At 43.1% G+C, this 19,800-nt stretch overlaps 11 protein-coding genes across 11 annotated transcripts; 3 read left to right on the forward strand and 8 right to left on the reverse strand. All coding sequences in view use genetic code 12, as the record gives it.

Annotated features, from left to right (window-relative positions):
- Positions 1-219: 219 nt before the first annotated feature.
- PGUG_05762 (alkene reductase) lies at positions 220-1,440 on the reverse strand (the record flags this gene model as incomplete). Its single annotated transcript, XM_001481949.1, has 1 exon — positions 220-1,440. One exon carries the CDS (start codon positions 1,438-1,440, stop codon positions 220-222), a length of 1,221 nt encoding a protein of 406 aa, XP_001481999.1.
- A 595-nt stretch (positions 1,441-2,035) lies between these two features.
- On the reverse strand, positions 2,036-3,253 carry PGUG_05763 (alkene reductase; the record flags this gene model as incomplete). Its single annotated transcript, XM_001481950.1, has 1 exon — positions 2,036-3,253. The coding sequence occupies one exon, from the start codon at positions 3,251-3,253 to the stop codon at positions 2,036-2,038; it is 1,218 nt and encodes a 405-aa protein (XP_001482000.1).
- A 657-nt stretch (positions 3,254-3,910) lies between these two features.
- PGUG_05764 (NADP-dependent alcohol dehydrogenase) lies at positions 3,911-5,005 on the reverse strand (the record flags this gene model as incomplete). Its single annotated transcript, XM_001481951.1, has 1 exon — positions 3,911-5,005. One exon carries the CDS (start codon positions 5,003-5,005, stop codon positions 3,911-3,913), a length of 1,095 nt encoding a protein of 364 aa, XP_001482001.2.
- A 1,714-nt stretch (positions 5,006-6,719) lies between these two features.
- On the forward strand, positions 6,720-10,106 carry PGUG_05765 (uncharacterized protein; the record flags this gene model as incomplete). The annotated part of the gene is made up of 1 exon (XM_001481952.1): positions 6,720-10,106. The coding sequence occupies one exon, from the start codon at positions 6,720-6,722 to the stop codon at positions 10,104-10,106; it is 3,387 nt and encodes a 1,128-aa protein (XP_001482002.2).
- A 49-nt stretch (positions 10,107-10,155) lies between these two features.
- PRP45 (mRNA splicing protein) lies at positions 10,156-11,085 on the reverse strand (the record flags this gene model as incomplete). The annotated part of the gene is made up of 1 exon (XM_001481953.1): positions 10,156-11,085. The coding sequence occupies one exon, from the start codon at positions 11,083-11,085 to the stop codon at positions 10,156-10,158; it is 930 nt and encodes a 309-aa protein (XP_001482003.2).
- Positions 11,086-11,173: 88 nt separating this feature from the next.
- Positions 11,174-12,313, reverse strand: PGUG_05767 (phosphatidylglycerol phospholipase; the record flags this gene model as incomplete). The annotated part of the gene is made up of 1 exon (XM_001481954.1): positions 11,174-12,313. One exon carries the CDS (start codon positions 12,311-12,313, stop codon positions 11,174-11,176), a length of 1,140 nt encoding a protein of 379 aa, XP_001482004.2.
- Positions 12,314-12,518: 205 nt separating this feature from the next.
- Positions 12,519-13,823, reverse strand: PGUG_05768 (NAD(+) diphosphatase; the record flags this gene model as incomplete). Its single annotated transcript, XM_001481955.1, has 1 exon — positions 12,519-13,823. The coding sequence occupies one exon, from the start codon at positions 13,821-13,823 to the stop codon at positions 12,519-12,521; it is 1,305 nt and encodes a 434-aa protein (XP_001482005.2).
- Positions 13,824-14,049: 226 nt separating this feature from the next.
- Positions 14,050-15,771, reverse strand: PGUG_05769 (ATP-dependent RNA helicase; the record flags this gene model as incomplete). Its single annotated transcript, XM_001481956.1, has 1 exon — positions 14,050-15,771. One exon carries the CDS (start codon positions 15,769-15,771, stop codon positions 14,050-14,052), a length of 1,722 nt encoding a protein of 573 aa, XP_001482006.2.
- A 24-nt stretch (positions 15,772-15,795) lies between these two features.
- On the forward strand, positions 15,796-17,379 carry PGUG_05770 (mitochondrial 37S ribosomal protein mS29; the record flags this gene model as incomplete). The annotated part of the gene is made up of 1 exon (XM_001481957.1): positions 15,796-17,379. The coding sequence occupies one exon, from the start codon at positions 15,796-15,798 to the stop codon at positions 17,377-17,379; it is 1,584 nt and encodes a 527-aa protein (XP_001482007.2).
- A 69-nt stretch (positions 17,380-17,448) lies between these two features.
- NIP7 (ribosome biosynthesis protein) lies at positions 17,449-17,994 on the reverse strand (the record flags this gene model as incomplete). The annotated part of the gene is made up of 1 exon (XM_001481958.1): positions 17,449-17,994. The coding sequence occupies one exon, from the start codon at positions 17,992-17,994 to the stop codon at positions 17,449-17,451; it is 546 nt and encodes a 181-aa protein (XP_001482008.1).
- A 350-nt stretch (positions 17,995-18,344) lies between these two features.
- PGUG_05772 (pseudouridine synthase) lies at positions 18,345-19,778 on the forward strand (the record flags this gene model as incomplete). Its single annotated transcript, XM_001481959.1, has 1 exon — positions 18,345-19,778. The coding sequence occupies one exon, from the start codon at positions 18,345-18,347 to the stop codon at positions 19,776-19,778; it is 1,434 nt and encodes a 477-aa protein (XP_001482009.2).
- Positions 19,779-19,800: the final 22 nt, after the last annotated feature.

Here is a 19,800-nt window from a genome sequence, read left to right on the forward strand (position 1 = left end):
ATTAAAGTCAATTGAAGTTAATTAACTTGACTTTAAAGGGGCTAAATGATGCCACAATGTTTCGCTATAATTATTGTGGTGCGGCGCTGCATTAGTAAGACAATTTGCAACCAACGAGAAACGAAAATAAAATGAGAACGAGATAAGAATACATCGTATACTCCCTTCATCTACTCAATGAATTCTATTGTAAAATGAATCATCTATAAATTCTATGGTCTATTGAACTAGAAGTTCCTCAGGAACTCTCTTTTTTGCAACCTCAGCATCTTCCCTCTTCTTTCCATACTTTGGATAGTCGTTGTAACCAAAATCGGATCTGCCATAAAAGGTTGGTCTTTCATAGGGAGAGAGCTCGTGGCCCTTTTGGAGTCTTGAAATGAGATCGGGGTTGGAAATAAAGTACCGACTGAATCCAACAAGTGTACGATCGTCGGAAACATCATCGAGTAATTGACCAAATTTGGGTGCGTCGTAAGTATAATTACCAGCTTGCAAAATTGTTCCGTTCCACAATTCCTTGACAAAGTCATTGCTACCAACTTGGTCTTTTTCCTCGACATCAAGATTGCCGGCGACTCTTGGCTCAACCAAGGAAATGTATGCCAATCTGTTTCCAGCTTTAGCTCTCTTTTCCAACTCATGAACCAAGTAACTGTAGGTGGTTACTGGATGAATGGAGCCGTTAGCACCTTCCATACCTTGGAAAGCAGCCCATGGTGAGATTCTGATACCGAGTCTTTCAGCTCCAACTATGGAGATCATGTGGTCAACAAGTTCCAACACAAATCTCGCCCGGTTCTCAATGGATCCACCGTATTTGTCTGTACGCTTGTTACTGGACTCTTCAAGGAATTCATGCAATAAGTAACCGTGGGCAGCATGAAGCTCAATATAATCGAAACCTGCTTCCAATGAGTTTTTCGCAGCTTGGCCGTACTGGTCGTAAATCATGTGCTTGATTTCCTCTTCGGTCATAGCACGAAGTGGGTTTCCAGCCTTTTCAGCAGCTTTCTTGGAATCTTCGTCATAGTAAAGTGCCGAAGGAGCCAAGAATGGTAAACCGGCGTCTTTCAAAAGTGCTGGGTCTCCGGTTCTTCCCAAGTTCCACAATTGAATAGCTGCAAATGACTTGTTTTCGTGAATCTTTTCAACGATATGCTTCCATGCTTTAACATGTTTTTCGGTGTAAATACCAGGAACACCCTCGTACAAACCACCCTGGGCAAATGGAAAAGTACCCTCAGAAATTATCAATGTTCCTGGGAATTTGGATCTCTCGTCATAATACTTGACTGCCAAGTTGGAGGGAGTGTGGTCTTCTACTGATCTAGTTCTGGTCGTTGGGGGAAAAAACACTCTATGTGAAAGGGTATTCTTTCCAAGCTTAATGGGTTGAAAAACTTTTGTGTCACCTAAGGGGGAAATGTTCACAGACATAATTGATTAGAAGACGAGGGTGTATTTGGATATTTATATACCCTCGGAAAAGATTACAAATCGCCGATATCATGCCGAATCACGACACTTCGCTTACATTAGTAATATATTGCTGCAAATTTTGTGCAGATTTTTCTGCAGGTTTTTCATGCAGTTTGCAGCAATTGTGCGCACGTTTCGCGTTGCTGCATGGGGATGAGATGCAAGACAATAAGACCTGGAGGGACTAAACGAAGCTATATCATGAATCTACTGCAATCCATATACGTTTCGTTCGAAGAAAGTTCCTGAATGGTTGAATCCATTTTGAAATTGCCGATATGTCCGACCTGAAACTGATTGGGTTTTTGCACCCACCATTGATGGTCAATGAGCTCCATGACAAACCATTCTCTTTATCCACTGTACTTGACTGCCCTTGGTTGGAGTGCCTTCCCAGCCTCAAAACATTTTTGCAGTGGTGTATTGGTATAGCACAATGTTGCAATTGCAACCGCTACATACCAGCTCAAAACACCAGCTCGAAGCAATTTCTACTCAAAAAAATGTAATGACGCCTGAATTAAATAATCTCTATAACATAATATGACAATCTCTATACCACGAGTTCTTCAGGAACTCTCTTTTTTGCAACCTCAGCATCTTCCCTTTTCTCTCCATACTTTGGATAGTCGTTGTATCCAAAGTCGCTTCTACCGTAAAACGTTTCTCTCTCATAAGGGGCAAGCTGGTGACCCTTTTCGAGTCTTGAAATGAGATCGGGGTTGGAAATAAAGTACCGACTGAATCCAACGAGTGTACGACCATCGGAAACATCATCGAGTAATTGACCAAACTTTGGTGCGTCATAGGTGTAGTTTCCCGCTTTCAAGATGGTTCCCTTCCACAAGTCCTTGACAAAGTCATTGTTTCCAGTTTGGTCTTTTTTCTCAACAGAATTGATACCATCGACTCTTGGTTCCACCAAAGAAATATACGCCAATCTGTTTCCGGCTTGTGCTCTCTTTTCCAATTCGTTAACCAAGTAACTGTAAGTAGTCAATGGGTGCACCTCGCCATGAACGGACTTCATACCTTGGAAAGTAGCCCATGGTGAAATTCTGATACCGAGTCTTTCAGCTCCAACTATGGAGATCATGTGGTCAACAAGTTCCAACACAAATCTCGCACGGTTCTCAATGGATCCACCATATTTGTCTGTACGCTTATTACTGGACTCTTCAAGAAATTCGTGCAACAAATAGCCGTGGGCTGAATGAAGCTCGATATAATCGAATCCGGCTTCCAATGCATTCTTTGCAGCAATCGTATACTGCTCGTAAATCATGTCCTTGATCTCTTCTTCGGTCATGGCACGAAGTGGGTTTCCAGCCTTTTCAGCAGCTTTCTTAGACTCTTCGTCGAAATAAATCGCTGAAGGAGCCAAGAACGGTTTACCTGCTTTTTTCAAAAGTGCTGGGTCTCCGGTTCTTCCCAAGTTCCAAAGCTGAATAGATGCAAATGACTTGTTTTCATGGATCTTGTCAATAATATGTTTCCATGTTTTTGTTTGTCTTTCGGTCCAGATTCCAGGAACACCTTCGTACAATCCAGCTTGAGCAGATGGAAAAGTGCCCTCAGAAATGATTAATGTTCCGGGAAACTTTGATCTCTCGTCATAGTACTTGTATGCCAAGTTGGACGGCGTGTGGTCCTCCAAAGATCTGGTTCTTGTGGTTGGTGGGAAGAACACTCTGTGTGAAAGGGTGTTCTTTCCAAGCTTGATTGGTTGGAATACTTGTGTTTCACCTAAGGGATTGATGTTTACGCTCATGATATGTTGGATGTCGAGGGTGATCTGGATCCTTATATACCTTCGAAACAATTACAAATTGCCGATATCTTTCAGATCCGATTACACATTTGCTTACATTTGTAATTTTGCTGCAAATTCGCAGCCTTCGCGGTTACCGCATTGGGTGAGACATCGAACAAATTCATACCAGAAGACCCTGTAATAGAAATGATTTTAAACTACTATGACATTCAGACTACTATGATGTCACTGGTTTCAGAAACTAATCACAATTCTTTGGTCGACTAATTGAACTATAACGTCGAAAAGTCCTTCATGAAAATGCCGATATGTCCGAACCGTGAATTAGCTCAGCCGAATTTCTGACAAAATTTCTTCCGCGGGTATCGGTTATCGGCTACAATTGCTAAAGTTACAAAAGTGGCTTTGACACGTAACTAGAATCTTCTGAGATCTGCAAGAAAAAGACAATTGGCTTGGCTAGTGTAGTTGAGCAATTTTTCTCTTACTGCTTTCAGTAGATCAATTGGTTCGGCCGAGCCCAAGTGGGTATTACCGACAACGGCTGCGGCTGATGTCAAGCGTAAGCTCTAAATAAGTAAGTGCTTCCTCAGTAAGGCTACGTTACGCAATAAGCAAACCGGTATATTCTATCTCTACGATTCTATCTCACGATTAAAGCTTAAATGCCTTTTCAAGCTCGGTGAACACAAATCTGTATCTCACGTCACCAGCCTCACATCTGTCCAAAGCCTTGGTCACGTTTTCTTCGCTGATAGGAACCTTTTCGATCCATGGCTTAACACCCTTATCGGCGGCAATTTGAAACATTTTCAAAACTTCCTTCTTGCTTCCCAAAGCAGTAGCTCCGAAACTACCTCCGGTGGAAAGGAAAGTGAAGGGACTAACAGAAAACTTTTCTGAAGTGGGTGGAAGTCCAACGGAAATGAACTTACATTCCACTTTGGAAACGTTCAAGTAGTGGTCCAAGTTCAAACCTTCAACACCAGAACCACAGTTCAACACCATGTCGAATTTGTCCAGGTATTTCTTGTACCAGTCCTTGTCTTCGGCCGTAGCAACAAAGCCTGTAGCACCCATATCCAAAGCTTGCTGCTTTTTAGACGAGCTTCTAGAAAATGCCCATACTTCGGCACCGATAGCATTGGCAAACTGAATAGCCAAATGGCCCAATCCACCAATACCGATAATGGCTACGGATTTACCCTTGGCGTCGTAGCCCAAGGTTCTCACCAAAGGAGAAAATACTGTCAAACCAGCACACATCAATGGAGCAGCAACGTATGGATCCAAGTTTTCAGGAAGAGGGAAAACGAACATTTCATTGGCAATGGAATGCGATGAGTAACCACCTTGCGACACGTATCCGTCTTGATACTTGCTGTTATAAGTTCCAACACTCTTACGACAATATTGTTCGTTATCGTGTTGACAACGGTGGCAAGTCATACAAGAACTGGACTTGGCACCAATTCCAACTCTCTGGCCAACTTTGATCAGCGTAACTTTGTCACCAACGGAGATAACATCACCCACAATCTCGTGTCCCACAACGAGACCCTTACGGTTCAAAGGAGCCCAATTTCCTTGCAAAGTGTGAATGTCCGAGTAGCACAAACCACAAGCAATGTTCTTCACCACAACATCATTAGGACCAATTGATTTTCTCTCATACTCAACCAACTTGGGTTTATTCCAGTTTTCTTTATCGTCGACTCCAAAACCTTGAAATTTATCGGGTACGGACATTATATACAAAATAAAATACCTTGGTGGATATACCGTTGTAGTCGCGCCCTTAAATGGTGCGACGGTTGCGGCGGCTCACATTGACATTTATAAGCCGACGCGCGATGAGGTAATGTCGGTTAAGATAACGGCACAAAGCTGCAACGGAGTTAGCGAAGAAAGAAAAGAACGGTACAAAATTGATTAGAGAATGACGGAAGAGAGTCGAAGTAGTCAGATTAATTAGCAGAATGAAAGTTTGGATTTTTCGACCGTTTAGTTTCGGAGTCGGAGCTGTCAAAATTACTCTGTGCAGGTAAGCGCCGTAGGCCCTATAACGGCGTTAATAACGGCGAAAATATAACGGCGTTTAATACTGCAAGATTTATGACGTAGAATAGAAAGGGGTAGTATACACTTTACAAAGAAGTTAGAAAAAGTACTTATTGGCATTATTCATCACATGCGACAAGTAATGGTAACAATGAAATAGAAATTAATGCCATTATCTATATAATGTGTCTAACTAAAGTGCACCATTCTTAGCTTTCTGATGAAGCCAAAATGACTCAGAAAACTCCTGTACAAAGATCAATGTATAAACTTCGACTAAGATTCTAGAATTAGCTCAATGAAGAGATATAGAACGACTGATGAATTTCTTCCTGCTAGTTTAGCATTACCTGGAGTTTTTCTTGAAGCCCAATTTTTGGCTGCAAATTCTTGGTTCACCATAATTGACTTTCAAAGGTTACTCCATTAAACTCCACGTCTTTGTCTCACTTTGTCTTTCCACCAGTGAGATTCTATTGTGGATTTCTTGCGACTAAAGTGGTTTTATGGTTGATCAAAATTCTCATTTTGAATGGAAAACCTCCAAAATTTTGGTAAAATTGTGCTTGTTCTCGCCTCAGAGAAGTTATCAGAGGCTGAATCGTTAGTTTAGTGTATAATTTAGGTTACCTGTTTCTATTCGTGGCTTGACAACGGAATGAAACTCATAAGAATTCTCAGAAGACTTGCAAATAGTAATCAACTGAACATTTCCGTATCGTGATCCATGGCACCACGTTCTCCAGAAGTTGAAATTTTATCAAAGGTTCAAGCTGATAAGAGTGTTGACTCTATTTGTGTAATTGCAGAAATTCAAAATTTTGTGAGTTTGAGCAATTGCAGGCTAAAGCGGAGATGCCTCTCTAAGGAGTAAACTTAGTGCGTTGCACCAATTACATACAAATTCTTTCGCACCATTTTCCGATTTTCAAGTTGTTTAAATTACTCTAAGGAATTTCCAGTAAACCTATCAAGTGATTTTCTCTATAGCAATAGAAGAATCAGTGAACACTAGTGAACCAGTTAAGTTGTAACAAGCATTAACTAGTATGATCACTTGGTCAGCTAGTGGCTTCCATGGTGAACTTACAGGTCAATCACCAATTCTGTAATTCATCCATTGCATTTCGCCTGGACTGCCTGATTCCAAACTTTCTAGTCCCACTCTTTCAGCTCGCTCCTGTATACCGCGCCGCGCATCGCTTGATTCACTGCCAATGTCGTGTCCATGTCGCGTCTATACCCATACCCTTTGGTGCATGCCAAAAAGTGCGCATGGCTAGCGATTGCAGCGAAAATCACTTTGTCCCTTTTTCCTTCATCACTTTTGATTTTGTTTTTGTAGACCTGTTTTGGAAATCCTGAGTCCCGCTGCCATCAAGGTTTTGCAGCTATACCAATCATGGTCCTCTATAAACGCAAACATGTCACCTACGTACGACCCCCGCCAATTCCCGACGACTTGAACACACAAGTGTTTTACATTCCCGCCACCAAAGAGTGGTTCTACACCTATGAGGAATATATAAAGAGGCTAGATTTCTTCCAACAACGGAAATTCGTTTGTGAAATAACCGGCAACTCATGCTTGACTTTCTTTCAAGCTCTTGAAAGTGAAAAACGAGAGATCAAGGGAGTGGAAAAAAACTTCCCCGAGGCTCTACGAGAACATATTCTTCGGTTTCTTCAGTTTAATCGTATCACTAGACTCGATCATTTGGTGGATAAGGTGTATCTGTCGTTTCGAAATGACTATTTTCCTGGTGAAACTATCTACATAAAAGGTGCCATCGTTCCTGATCACAACGGCTCCTCGGCTGGTGGTCCCGTGGGTAAGCAACGTGGAACCATACGTGAAAAAGTTCAGTACTCCAACCCTGCCGATGGACTCACCACAAAATACTTGGTGGTGCGACTTCACGATATGCAACAGGCAATTGTCACTAAAGACAAAATCTCACGGGACCGCAATCACTTTACAAAATGGCTAATCAAGACGTTTATCAAGTTGACCATGACTCGATCTCCCAAAGTTGGAGCTCCATGGGTGGTTAAAGAAAAGTATGCCAAAAAGTACCGTATACCACAAGAATTTCCAGACGACTTACGCCACTATAAATGGTCCACACCCACTGCGGACGTTGTCTTTGAAGGCGACTCAGCTCTCCCGGAAATGCCCGACAGCGAACAGGAGTCCTTGGCAATTAAACGGGCTCTTGAAGCCAGTAAACGTAACAAGAAAAGTCTAGGTAAGGGAAGAAAGAAACCCGCCCTCAATAATCTTTTGGACGATTCCACCCCAGACGGTGGCGACGCCCTCGATTTCAAACCCACAGATCCCACAAAACCTCTTCCTACACACTACTTGCCTGATAAACTTCAGCGTGAACTCGATTTCGACGACTCAAAATTAGACTCGATTCAACCCACCAAGAAAAATGTTTCTGAGGACTTGGACCTCAGATTTGACCTACAGAATACGAAGCCACAACCAATGGCACCTCAACTTAGCGCCAATGCGTTGAAACACACACAGGCATTGATCGCTCGACGCCAACAAGAAATAGACAATCTCAGTGAAGCCGAAGACGAAGTGTCAGAAAAAGTCAAAATGGACCCCACATACCGAGAGTTCTGTGAACTGGAAATTTACAGGCTTCAGCGTTCACTCTCCTTTTCTTGTGTACAAGAAGCATTGGAAACTTGGTCGTTTCTCAACATATACCACCGTGCACTCAAGTTGGATACCTTTACGTTTGATGATTTCATTTACGCAATGGGGTGGACATGGGAGGAGTACGAAGATATAGGCCGATGTGAGCTCGTTGACGAAATCTGGTGTGCTGTGTTGGGTGCTTTTGTCTCCAATGAGCTCCCCACTTCTCTGGATGATGATGACGATGATGACGAGGTCTTTGGTTTGCTCGTGAACTTACCGGATAATGAAAAGGTGGAACCTGAGGAACCGGAGCTCAAGGCTCTGACTCCACTAAAGGAGGAAACTCCCGTGAACGAAGTGAAAAAGGAAGAAGAAGCAGACAATGATCGAGATACAAAGTCGCCAAGCGATTCTCTGGAAGACGAAGAAGAGGAAACATCTCATAATGCCTATAAAATAATGAACTACAGAGGAACTCCATGGCATGATCGACTTCGAAAACGTAATTTCAAAGAAGGAAATTGGCAAGGTATCCTTCTAGGTGTATTATCAACGGTGGAATACGTTCCGGAATATCAGCAGTTGATTACTCGTGTATTCAAGATACTTGCACCTCCAGACCTACCAGCGAATCCCAGCACTACATTAAGCCAGTTTTACGACTCCTTTGATTTTGAGCTGCGATTACAAACATTATGCCTTCTCGTCACCCTATTATCCAATGGTACGATAGTGCGTCGTTACATTGACGAATGTCTCGAGCAGTCTACTGTATACCGCCGAAGTAGGTTGGATAACATAAGAGACTATAAGGCCATGATGGATGTCGCTATCGGGTATCACGAGCAACTAGAGCAGGTACGAGCTGAGTTGGAGGACAAGCTTAACAAGGAGAACAACGGTGTTGCTGAGGAAGTTAAGGATACGAAGAACACATCTGAGGATAAGAAACGTGCAAAGTTGAATTTGTTGGCGTTTGAAATGAATGATGACGACAAGAAGTTTGCCGATGTGAGCGACGATTATAGAACGGTATGGGAATCACGAAAAGAAACATTACAAAAAATGGAGCAGATTAGAAAGGAGAGAAGACAAATCGAACGCAAACTAGTGGAACTTGACAGCCAAAGATTAAAGCTTTTGGGAAAAGATCGTTTGTTCAATAGATATTGGTGGTTTGAAAACAACGGCTTACCAACATTACATGGAACATCCAAAGATGAAGACAATGACGATGAAGAAGTTGCTGAGAGAAATGACGACGATTCCGACGTAGATGACGGTGAAATAATTGACGAGACATATCTTATGGGAACATTATGGGTTCAAGGACCCTCCAAGGATGATGTTCGTATTCACCTTGAGCTTTCTGAGACAGAAGCTGAACGACTTGGCAACTCCACTGAGCAACTCAACAAGGATGTGAAATTCCATGTTCCTCCATCTGAAGATAAAGTTGTGTTGAACGACTTGGATTTCACGAACATCCCTGCTTCTTTTAGCACTTTAGCTGCAACCTACGAAGTAACTTTTGACAAAAACTCCGTTTTTGTTGGACTGAAGGAAGAAAGCTTTTTGGACCAATGGGGATGTCTTCGCAGAGATCATCGTTTGATAACACCTGTGCAAAGAAAACTATTAGAGGAATACCCAAGTCCCCTATTCAACGGAAACAATTGGCGTGTCTACACAGAACCAGACCAGATCCAAGAGCTTCTCAACTGGCTCAATCCTTGGGGAAAGCGCGAGTCGCAGCTTCGCAAAGAGTTGGTGGTAGTTGGCGATGCTATAAAATTGAGTATGGAAGCAAGAAAAAAGGCCATGTGGCTTGCAACTGACAATGGCACCGTTAACGGCACGAAACAAACAGAACAAAAACCTGAAAATGAAGCTGAAAGTGACGACGAGATAAATGTGTCGGCTGGAAAGCGAAACAGACAATCAACGGGAAGGAGAAAGAAAGCGAATATATCCGACTCGGGCAGCTCAGACGAGGAAACGAGAGTACCAATTACTCGAGAACTTAATAGGGCACTCGAGTGGATGAACTCTTTGGCGAGAGACGAACTAGAGAAACTGTTGTACGAAGGAGGCGACAAAGCAAAAACAAAGGGAAGGAAGAAGAAATGAATATATATGTATTATAGCGGTGTCAAAGTGTCATAAATTGTCATTAGTATTATTGTCTTCTCGCTCTCTTTCCACCGGAGCCATGTTCGTGTCGCCTATATTTATCGTTACGGGCAAGCACAGCTAGTTCGCGTAGCTTTTCCTCTTTTTCCTTTTGTTCTCTTAGAGCTTGTTCTTGTCTCATTTTGTTGCGCATCGAAATTTCTACTCTCGCTTCTTTATCTGCGTTCTCGAGAGCATTGGACAAGGCAGAAAACTTTTCAACATTTAGACCATCTTGAGAATGTTCTTCTCCAGCAGTAGCAGCACTAATACGATCTTCCAACGATAAAGCAAACCCCTGGTTATTTTTCCAATTGGAAACCGCAGCTGGAATTTTCCATTTTTCTCGGTCTTCTTTTGTCAACTTTTGCGTAGCCGAAGAGGTATCTTTGAGAATAGGAGGTGGGGGAGATGGCTCACGGTGGCGGTTCTTACGAAGCTTGAATTTGGGTGGAAGCATAGGATCTTCTTGAAGCGTTCGTATTTGGATGGTTCGTTCTTCTTGGTCATCTCCTGTGGAATATTTGATTGAAACTTCCTGGTCTTTCTTGGAATCGTCTCTGTTGTAGCCCAATAGCTTATCAATCACCTGCTTTGTTGCGGAAACACAATTCTGGACTGAATCATCCGGACATGTTTCCCATGTATATCTTGGAAAATGATGCTTGAGATTGGGGTGTCGTTTTTTTAGCGGAATGGAATCTTCATATGTTGCTTGTACCTTTCTGGTAGTTACTTCCGTTGCAGAAATGACTTTTTGATTCAGTTTATATAAATTTAGTTCTCTTGAAGAATTATTGTTTTTCTCACTGTCTTTGTCAGTTTGCTCTATCCAGCTTAAACGTCCACCAGAGCTCTCAGAGATGTTGGTAGTGGCCACAAGTACTGGCTGCAAGTATGCCGAGTGCTTGGGCTTCGGAAGAAGCGAACTTAGCATCAATTTCGTATTAGTTCTACAATCTCAATTTGATTGAAAATATTCAGTGCTGCATATAAATGTCATAAGTACGGTTGCAACTTCTACTCTAGAAAATGCCAAATCTCTGGCAGGTTTGAAATATCCATATGCCCATCTTGCTAAGCTTCACAGGCCTCACATGATTTTCATCGACTGGTTTGTCGAATACTAGGTCGTCACTCGTAATTCTTTTCGCTCCGGCGAGCCTAATGAAAAGCAGAAATAAACCGCTAACCGTTTTCTGCCAAAGTGAGATTTTGACTTTGTAGTGTGGGCTTTTTTCCTTTAGAAGCGATGTCGAATCGTCTATTGATTCGAGCCTTTCTTGTTGCTCGGAAACGAAATCAACCATCTTTGCTGGATCGTCGGAAATCACACCCATTTCGGGCAATCTATAAGCCTTTTGCAAAGCCAAAACGTACTGTAATTGTTCTTTGGTGTTCACGGTCCATGAATAGAGACCCATGTTGTACTTTCGAAGTAAGGGAACAAACTTCAAGACAAAGTCGGTGTTCCATGTCAGTAAATACAATATCGAAATGCCGGTCACTTTGAGTTTGATTCTATCGTCTGGCTGTTGATCGAGGTACTCATTGAACGCAATATAGTGTAAGGAGTCTTTCCAGGATACTGAGACATGAAAGAGATTAACTTGACTTTTTGCATCGTGAAAAGTTTTCTGGAAAAACTGGTGCTGGTTCAAATACTTGACCATAGTGAGATCCCAGACCCCTAATTGGATGCGTGGAAGCCAATAGTTGATATCGTTTTTCACTTCAAGGATATTCAACCACAAGTACCGGAGAATCTTAGGAGGATTAAGCCGTTTAATGTCCAACATGATTTTGTACTCTTTATGATCTCCTTTGGTTTCTATGAACGTGACGAACCATTCTAGAACATCACGAAACCTCAAAAGCTTCTCACCAGTTTTAGTTCTCAAATCTTTCAATTCGTCAAAATTGGAGTGCAAGATATTGTGGTCAGCAGGTGTTCCATCTGGTTCCACAAACACACGTTTTGTGTTCACATCGTGCGATATTACCACCTCGTTGTCCTTGGTCAAAAACACATCGGTCTCGATATTGGTGGCTCCTGACTCATAACACTTGGAAAAACCATAGAGAGTATTCTCGGTGAACTTGGCCTTATATCCGCGATGGCCCGCAACCACGAGATCTGGAACCAGAGAAGATATATTACTCATTTCCGACTATATGGAACGCTGGAGGTTCATAAAGTGCTAATAGCTAGTGTATTCTTTAAAAAAAAATGTCCCCTTTTCTACGCCACATTACGTTCTCCACGTTTCGACTATATACCGCACCTCGAGGCTTATTGTCCTGCACGTCATGACGTGATGCTTCTCTGCGCCAACCGGCCGCACCAAAGTACGTTTTAGGCAACTTCCATTACAATTTGCTGTTTCCGGCCTGGTCAACTACCATCCGGATCAACAGGTACGCAATGGACTCAGGATTGGGCAAGTTTATGCCCTCTGGGTTGTCCATAGCTTTTCTCTCGTAAATCAATTGACGCACAAATTCCATGTCGAACCAACGGGCATCAGCGAGTTCTTTGTCGTGGCCCAAATTGATATTTTCGTTCACGCCGTTGAATTCGACTTCTGCCAAGCATCCGATCATGAGATTGGCAGGAAACGGCCATGGTTGTGTCAACATCATATTAATTTTGCGACACACCACTCCGGTCTCTTCCCATATTTCACGGCCTGTAGCTACTTCCACAGTCTCTGCTGGTTCCATAAACCCAGCCGTGCACGAGTACATCTTTAGGTCTGCGTATCTCTTGGATAAAGAAAGAAGCATTTTAGTCTTATCTTGGTTTGTAATAGCAGTGATAATCACCGCATCTGTGCGTGGAAAAGATACATTGGAAATTGGTGCTGCTTTGACAGGACAAGCACCCTCGCCTTCCTCTTTAGGGTTGGTACACCTGAGCTTACCTCCCGCATGGATGGGAATCACCTTGGATCCGCAACCTGGGCAAAAAAGATTTCTTGCTAACCAGTCGAGAAATTGCTTGCCATGAGAGAATAACGCACCTTCTTTGTCTTCGAACCCAAAAAAATGTTTTCTCGAATAAGTGAAAAAGATCGAGTCTTTCTCGACCCCAAGCGAGCTGTAAGCTGTAGCAATGATCTCTTTCTCGAGTTGACTGGATTTGGTCAAATCAACAGCAAAATACGGCACCCCTTGGTACCTTCCTTGGTAGTCAAGAAACTTTTCTTTCTCGTCGTCTTCTTGCAGTTTCAACGATTTCAAGTCAAGACCAACAGTCTCGTCCTCTATACCCATGAACAATATAGTGGGAGCTTCGCCGTCTCTCATGGTAGGCTCTTGGTCGGCGTTATCTTTGGACCATTTTGTGATTGCTGAGTTCCAAAAATCGTGTTTCCGAAGAACACTATTGTCGAGCACCACGAGTTTTTTATCGCTGTTTTTCAGAACCAACGGATTGGTTTCCTTGAAAAATATAAACTTGGCCGATTCATGGAATATTGCCGATGTGATAAAGTCGCTTTCTTCACGCATAAAACTTATTCTATTTAAAGTTTCATGACCAAAGTATACACTTTTCTGCTGCTCCTCCAAGCTCTTATATACATGAGACATCTTGCTGTAAATCTGGGATCGTTTAAGTGGCTGAGAATAATACCGAAACCCTAAAGACGCCAAGTGAAGGTTGGGTTTCATACGTGCGGTAGAATTGGCTGCGATATTTGTAATCGCCTATATACAGGATGTGATATACAGTACCGATAACTGCTGATAACAGCTGCTGTCTAGCAAGCAATCGCTGCTTCAGCTGTACTAGCTGTAGTCTGTTTTCTTTCTCTTTGTTAGTACTCAGAGCCTGACTTTCTCTTCCTGGATTTCAGAAGTCTAACGTCTGTAATCATTGGTATCATCATCATACTTACTATCCCACTGTAATGCCTTTTTTCACCACATTTGGCAACCCTTTGATCCACGACTTTCCTGTCTTCTTATCTATAATCACAAATACTCGGCCCGACTGTCTCATCCGTCCAGTACGGCCCACTCTATGCATGAGATCCACAGATGTGTTTGGCAAGTCCATCAAAATCACATTCTTGATGCCCACAAAGTTCATACCTCTAGCCATTAGATCGGTCGTGACCAAGACCTTGATTTTGCTTTGGTCTATATCGTCTTCCACCAACTCTGCTGGCTTCAAAAATGGTTCTAGTAAACCTTTTCTCTCTTCTGGCTTAGTATCTCCAGTGATACCAACAATGTCCTCGGCCCGATTGCCGTACTTTTTCACCAAAACGTCCACGAGTGGAGCTACGTCTTTCTTTTCGTTGACGAAAACGAGTATTCTCTTCACATAACCGGCCTCTGTTCCGTCGTTATGAATAGCATAAAGCGCTTGGGCAAGACACCGGGTCTTGGACCCATTATAAGGTGAGACCTGGGCATCGATGATCTTCACCACAATCTGGCGAGGAATCTTGTGCAATGCTGGAGTGTTGATATGTATAATGGATTTTTCATCGGGAAACATTTTGGAAAGTGTGCGGTTGAACTGTTTGGGAATGGTCGCCGAGCAGAAAACAAGATCTTTGCACTTGGTAAGCCTTCGAAGCACCGCCGTAGTATCGTCAACCCACGAGTTATCCATGAGAGTATCGGCTTCGTCGACGACACAATATTGGACATGATTGAAAAAACGAAATGGTCGGTCCACATTTTGTAATTTTGCAAGTCCCTGAATCTTTCCGGGCGTGGTTACAAGAACGTCTACCCGTTGCTTGATTCCATCAAACAAAACTCGATGCGAGTCACCGGCGCCAAACTTTTTAATGTTGAGATGAAGACCATTGAGCTGATCTGGTGCCTTTAAAAACCGGGCATATTTTGCATCCGACAACAATTTGGGGTCCACCACTTCGTCCGTGGCAAATTTCTGGTCATTAGCTGACCTGAGCGTGTTATAAACCTGGTCCACAAGTTCATGAGTAGGCAAAACTACCAAAGCCCTAATTATGGGAGCCGCCTTCGCCTCGGCGTATGTAGCTTCAGATATATTAAAGAGCTCCATGTCTTCTTCCTTTAACTTTGTGAGCATAGGGGCCGTATATGCCCATGTTTTACCGGAACCAGTTTCGGCGGCAATGGTGAAAACTTTGAGTCTTTTGGCATCATTTTGAGCCATGAGTTCACTAAATATTTCTGCCCCCAGTTGCGGTGTGCGTGACTTGGTCGACTTGATGTTTCGTGGTTGATTAATCTTTCGAATTGCAGCCACCTGAACCGGTGAAGGCTTGATCTCAAGGTCATCTTTAGAAGCCATATAAGTATTCTTAAAGTTGTAACCTCGTTTGATCTCTTGCACCATGGCTGCCCTGACGGTAGGAAAAATCCTGAGTGAGCTGAATGACGAAATGGACTCTATGGCTTTCCGAGAGGTCTCAATTGTCTTAATTTGGGGGAGATGTAAGCCAGAAAAGTTGCCAAACAGAAACACCTGGCGGGGCTGTTCCAAGGTTTTTCGAGAGGGTGCACGGATTAGCTGAGCATTTTTTGTCTTCTTGTAGGCTCGCTTGGCGTAGAACCGGACTTGCAACCTCGACGTGCACACAAAATTTTGCGTTATTGTCGTTAAAAATGAACTCATATCATCGTTTGAAGCTAAAGAAAAATGCGATGCGAAAATTATTGTAGACACCCGGTTCTATGTGCAGTGCCGCGAAATGCTCACTGGTCGAAAAATTTGAGACCAAGGTTTCCAAACCGCACCATGTTAGGCTTTGGGACATGCTGGCTTCCAGCCTCGAATCGGGCACTTTTGGGACCATGTTCTCGACGTTCGTTCACAGTGTCGTCAGCTAGCTTCGCAAAAGCAGCTCCAAGCAAAGACGGCAAAAAAAAGGTCAAACAAGGGTTCAAGTTGAAATCAGACCCAAAAGCTAAAAAGGTTAAAAAGGGAGGTATGACCCATCTCACCTTCAGAGACGCCGTCCGAGCACTCAACTTTGAAAAACTGGCGGTAGATTTTTCCAAATTGGAAATTGGGACTCTTAATTTCGAAAAGCTCAACGACCTGAAGGATAAAGTCGTCAAGTATTCCGACGCCGCAGAATCAAGTTTGACTCAGCTTGACACCTTTAAGAAGTACCAGCACCATGAAATGTTCAGCAAGCCAGTCTCCATGGTTTCTGATAACACAATGAACCTCGAGAACACATTCATGTCCAAATTGGAACAAGAAACAAAGACCAATAGAATGTGTCTCGTTGGAGAAAAAGGCGTAGGAAAGTCGCTGTTGGTGGCACAAGCACAGGCATTGGCGCTTTCCAAGTTCAATGGTGACGTAGTCTTATTACATCTTGACTATCCCGAGAAAGTCATCGAAGGTTCAAGCGACTACATTTTCAACAAAAGATTGGGATTATACCAGCAACCCATGTTCACTAAAAGATGGATCAAAAAGTTGCGTGCAGCAAACGAGACCGTACTCCGTAAACTTCCATTGACACGCGACTCCTCATTCGTCGCCAAAAAGGTGGAGTACAACTTGAAGAAGGGGGAAAACACCTTGTATGATTTCTTGGTTTACAACCATGATTTCGGCAAAGTAGGACCTTCTACTGCCTTCCAATTCTTTGTGGAAGAATTGATGCATCATTCGGCCCAATTTCCTATTCTTGTGACCATTGATAACTTCAATGCTCTCACATACGATACATACACGCAATACCGTCATCCCGACTTTACTCGTATTCACTTCACCGAGTTCGAGATGGGATCTTTTCTCCTTAAATTGGCTAGTGGAGATCTCAGCTTCAAAAAGGGAGGAATCTTGATGGCTGAAAGCAAAGACATTTCTTACTCCCACACTTTACCAGTTGCCTTGAATCAAGAGCAATACGATCCATACTGGAAAACCAACCAATGTGACCGCAAAGTAGCTGAGTCTCTTTTGCTGAATGGCGGTATAACGCCGTTTGAAGTCCAGACTTTGAACAAGGACCAAACTAGAGAGTTGATGGAGTTTTGGGAGGCTGCGGGAGTTTTGCAAGTACGAGACTACCCAAGTAAACCCGACCATCGCACATCCGAAGAAATTATCAAAGAAAGGGAAGAACGCTTGGCGTCAGAAATTGTTGATTCCGCTCCCGAAGAAGATGCCGAACAGCAGTTTGAGCGGATAGTCAACACCCATTATGTCATGAGTTCAGGCAATCCTGGACATCTTGTCAGGGCTGTGAATATAAGCTACTAAATTGTCTACACTATCCATGAGATATCGTGTTGACCCAAGGGCCATGTAAATAGCTAATGTACAACTACGTTAGGTGAACAAGGTGTCCTCGTCTCTCAAGTACTCTCCTATGTCTCCCTGTCTGAATGCAACGATGCCTGTAGGCGCCAAGTTTTTCGTCTCGTTGGTGGACTTCGCACTGACTCCAAATCCCAAAGGTACATCGTTCATCGAGTATACGATCACTCCAGCGTGCTCCGGGATGTTTTCTGTTATTCTTCCGATATGTGCTTTCAATACATGGTTACCATAAAGGAATGGCATTTCTCCATTTTGTTTGATCCATACTTTGAATTTGGCATATTGAGCCAAATACGTCAACGACGTTATATGTAATCTAAATTTTCCAGTCTTGGTGAACTTTCCAAAGCAAACACCCAACGACATAAGCTGGTGTCTTGATACTGAGGTTGCAAAGTTGGCAACGGTTTGAGAAACATAGTAAACCCTGTCTTTTTGGAGTCTGAAAACATGGGGATCAGTAGGGTTGTCGACCAAAAAAGTGATGTTTCTACCGATGTAGCTCGCTAGCTTTTCGAAAACAACCTTAGTTTCCTCCTCGGTAAGTGCCCTCATCGTGGTAGTTGGTAGGTTTACTGAGAAAGTTGGCTGGGATAATTTTTCAGTCGCGGCACGACCCCGATGAGCGATGAGATGGCCCTAGGGCCGGCGCTGCGACCGGAAGTGTTATGGACCCACGACAAGAAATCACCACAGGCCACGAAAACGCTAGCTCTGTCAGGGAAAATGAACAAGGTGATGACAGTGTGTACAAGCGTGGCCAGGCGAGCAAATGGACTCGCGGGCGCAAAGGAGACCGTCAGAATGGCGGCGATCGTAAGCGGGCCAAACCGGGCAAAGAGCCTCGAGTTCCGAGGGAACGAGAGAGAGACTACACTACGTAGGTATGTTCAATTGCATTGAAAATGGTCGTTACTAACAGCAGAGAGTATGTTCCTCGTTTAGACGAAAACGGCAATCCCATTCCCAAATCGGAGAGAAAACCAAAGAAAAAAGTGGCATGTATGATTGGATACTGTGGAACCGGTTATAATGGAATGCAGATTCAAAACAACCCCGATGTGAAAACTATCGAAGGAGATTTGTTTGATGCTTTTGTGAAGGCAGGGGCCATTTCGCCCGAGAATGCTGACGATTTGAAGAAAAATGCGTTTATGAGAGCGGCTAGAACCGATAAAGGTGTTCACGCAGCAGGAAACGTTATTTCTTGTAAATTGATCATAGAAGACCAGGATATCTTGCAGAGGATCAACAGTCACTTGCCAGACCAGATTCGGGTGTGGGGCATTGAAAGAACAAACAAATCTTTCGACTGTAGAAAAATGTGCTCGTCAAGAGTATACGAATATTTGTTGCCAACCTACAGTTTGCTTCCTCCCAAACCTAAAACTGTTCTTGCGGAGCTTGTGCGTAAGGCCAGGGAGGACCATCCTGGAGTCCTAAGAGAAGATACTGAAGGTTCCGAGTGGTGGAAAAATACTGCCCAAGCCATTCGCGACGCTGGGATTACTCAGGAAGATTTAGATGCTGCCCAGGCGGCTCTAGAACTGTCCAGCAGTCTGTCTGGAGAAACCAAAGTAAAGACACACAACGAGAATGGCGAGATTACTGATATGGGAAGACTTATTAAACTGATAAAGGCAATTGAAAACCAACAAAGAAGAGCCTATAATGTGTCCAATGAAAGACTCAACTTGTTCCGTGAAGCCATGAAATTGTACGAAGGTTCACACAACTTTCACAATTTCACCATTGGAAAACCATTTAAAGACGCTTCGTCCAGAAGATACATGAAGGAAACAACAGTATCAAATCCATTCATTATTGAGGGAACCGAATGGGTTTCGATCAAGATTCATGGTCAATCATTCATGCTCCACCAAATCAGAAAGATGATAGCCATGGCTGTTTTGGTGGTCCGTACCGGGTGTCCAATCACCAGAATCAAGGACTGTTTTGGACCTACCAAAATTAACATTCCCAAGGCTCCTGCTCTTGGACTTTTACTTGAAAATCCGGTGTACGAAGGCTACAACGGAATGTTGGAAAAATTTGGATATAACCGAATTGACTTTGAAAAGTACAAGCAGGAAATGGATGCTTTCAAAATGAAGTACATTTATGACAAAATCTATGCTGAAGAAGTGAAAGAAAATACATTTTATGGCTTTTTCGGGTTCATCGATACCTTCAAAGCAGGCGGAGATTCGAAGGAAGGAAAGCACATTTTTGACTTTTTGGGAGCGGTTTTTGAATCGGGTCTTGATGAGAACGGTAATGTTGTTGGTGGCTACGAGGAAGAGCAAGTGGAGGTAAAGGCGCAAGATAATGTAGATTAGGTAGCGAATTGATTCAGATTAT

This window comes from Meyerozyma guilliermondii, genomic scaffold, assembly GCF_000149425.1.
Source record: "Meyerozyma guilliermondii ATCC 6260 scaffold_8 genomic scaffold, whole genome shotgun sequence".
NCBI classification, from domain to species: domain Eukaryota; kingdom Fungi; phylum Ascomycota; class Pichiomycetes; order Serinales; family Debaryomycetaceae; genus Meyerozyma; species Meyerozyma guilliermondii.